The following is a 1,950-nucleotide window of genomic DNA, read 5'->3' on the forward strand; positions in this document are numbered from 1 at the left end:
GATCAAAGAGAATGAAAAGTTTAAATAAAACTTTCCAAAAATGTTTTTCTTTTTGAGTTTTAACAAAACCTATAGAGTTTTATGTCTGCGAGCCTGAGGAGCATTTTTATGGATTTTATTTTATTTTTTTCCAGAAAAATAAGGGTTCAGGTTATGGCCTCTTGCCACAGGCTTTTAACATCTAGCAGAAAGCCGTTAAAATTTCACCTCCCAAGTTTCAGCGTGTGCTCCAGTGTCTCAGCCGTGGAGGGTTAGCTGCTCCTAATCGTTTTTTCGTAGAGTAACAAACATTCTGGCCACTGTTTCTCTTTATTTTCCCAACAAAATGCACAATTTTTCCTGCTGCTTTGTTCTCAGAAATTGGAGCCGCGGCACTATTTGCCGTATTGTGTGTGTTCTCTTGTGTCCGGACGTTTTATGAATAAACGGCCATCGGCTGATTTGTCGTGACAGCTCCTTCCCTCTGCGATTACAGCTTTTAATTTGTCTCATCTGTCAGGAGAGCTCAGGGGGTGGAATTTTTGTCCATGCATGCAATGCAAATGCACACTTCCTCCCCTGCAAAAAGCATGCGCTTGTCTGCCAGTCAGCAGAATTTAAGTCCAAGGGAAAAAAAAACATACATTTTCTGCAGCTTTCACAAATGTTTCTCCAGTTCTAGATTATAATTTTCCCATCGCTCACCTGTTGCCTCGGTTCAGGATTAGTCATGAAGCAGCTTGAAAGCTTTGTAGAAGCTTTTATTTTTTTTAAATCCAGTCTACATGTGTCCTGCCAGAAAAGCGGTGTTGTGCTGCACTGATTCACTTCTTCCGTTCAATTTAAGGACCATGTTCATTCATGCAAGCCGCTAGCAAAAACAAAAAAAAGGAACGGAGCTAAAACAAATGTGAGCTTTAAGTAACTGCCAGCTGCTAAGTTGATTCCCAGTGGGAGCAGCATTACTTTGTAACTCTTTCACGCCTCAGGGAGCGGCTTGAATAATTATACCAGGAATTATTATTCATTAAGGAGGTGCAGCACTCTGCAAAGACAACACAAAAGCGTTACCACCCCACACTAATCCTTTTTTTGTTGGTTCTTTTAAGGAGTATTTGTCATTTTTACGTGTCAATACGAACGGCACATTTGGATGAGTCTTCTTCTGCAGGTTCTGCTCGGATTGTAGAACGTGTGCACAAACACTAACTCCTCCCTCCTTCTGCTTTCAGGATCTGATGGCCAAAGTGAGAGCCATGCTTGCCACCTCCAAGACCTTCCAGCCCCCCACTTCCTAGATACAAGCGGCCCTGCAGCCGTTTTCTGGGTTTCTTCATGACTGTTAATGTCATTAGTCAGGAGGACGTTCCGATGAAATCACAGTGGAAATGTTTGGGGGGCGTCTGGAATCAAATGCAAAATTTTACTGTTTTTGTTTTGTTTTTGTTTTTAATGATGTCAGTCATTTTGACAGCATTACCTGAAGCTGCTGTAAATCTAAACGACCTTCTATGAAGGTTTATGTTTTGATAACTTAATTCTCTCTTACATCTTTCTTTGCTCTTTCCCGTCTGCAACTCATCGCTCTTCTGTTTTTTTGGGGTTTTTTTTATTTTTAGTCAAACGTTTGTTCTTTGGCTGTAGTAATGTGGCCTTCTATTTCTGTTCTTGGTATGTACTGTAATAAAACTAATGCAGAACAACTTCTAATCTGAACAGTCAATAAAGTTTCAGTTAAGATTCACCGGCCGTTGTTTTTGATTCTTCACACACCCAATGACGTCTTTCCTCATTTTCTAAAAAATGTAAAATTGTGTTAAAAAAATTCTAACTAGAGTTAAAGGAACAGCAAAAAATTTAGTATTTTAAAAAGGAGCGAAAAACTGAGACTCTCAACAGAAGACTTTGATAGAACTTATTTTTGATTACTTATTTTGTCTTTTTTCATTTTAAAGGGCATATTCCCTCAAA

The 1,950-nt window shown here is 39.2% G+C and overlaps 1 protein-coding gene across 2 annotated transcripts in view; it reads left to right on the forward strand.

The window, feature by feature from the left end:
- LOC112163133 (splicing factor SWAP) overlaps positions 1–1,723 on the forward strand; it is a 56,739-nt gene extending 55,016 nt beyond the window's left edge. For both annotated transcript variants that reach the window (XM_024299333.2, XM_024299334.2), the window contains exon 19: positions 1,212–1,723. In XM_024299333.2, the coding sequence (XP_024155101.1) occupies positions 1,212–1,277 (66 nt within the window). In that variant the 3' untranslated portion in view covers positions 1,278–1,723. The remainder of the gene's footprint in view (positions 1–1,211) is intronic.
- The last annotated feature ends 227 nt before the right edge of the window (positions 1,724–1,950 follow it).

Source organism: Oryzias melastigma, linkage group LG12 (assembly GCF_002922805.2).
Source record: "Oryzias melastigma strain HK-1 linkage group LG12, ASM292280v2, whole genome shotgun sequence".
Lineage (NCBI taxonomy): Eukaryota > Metazoa > Chordata > Actinopteri > Beloniformes > Adrianichthyidae > Oryzias > Oryzias melastigma.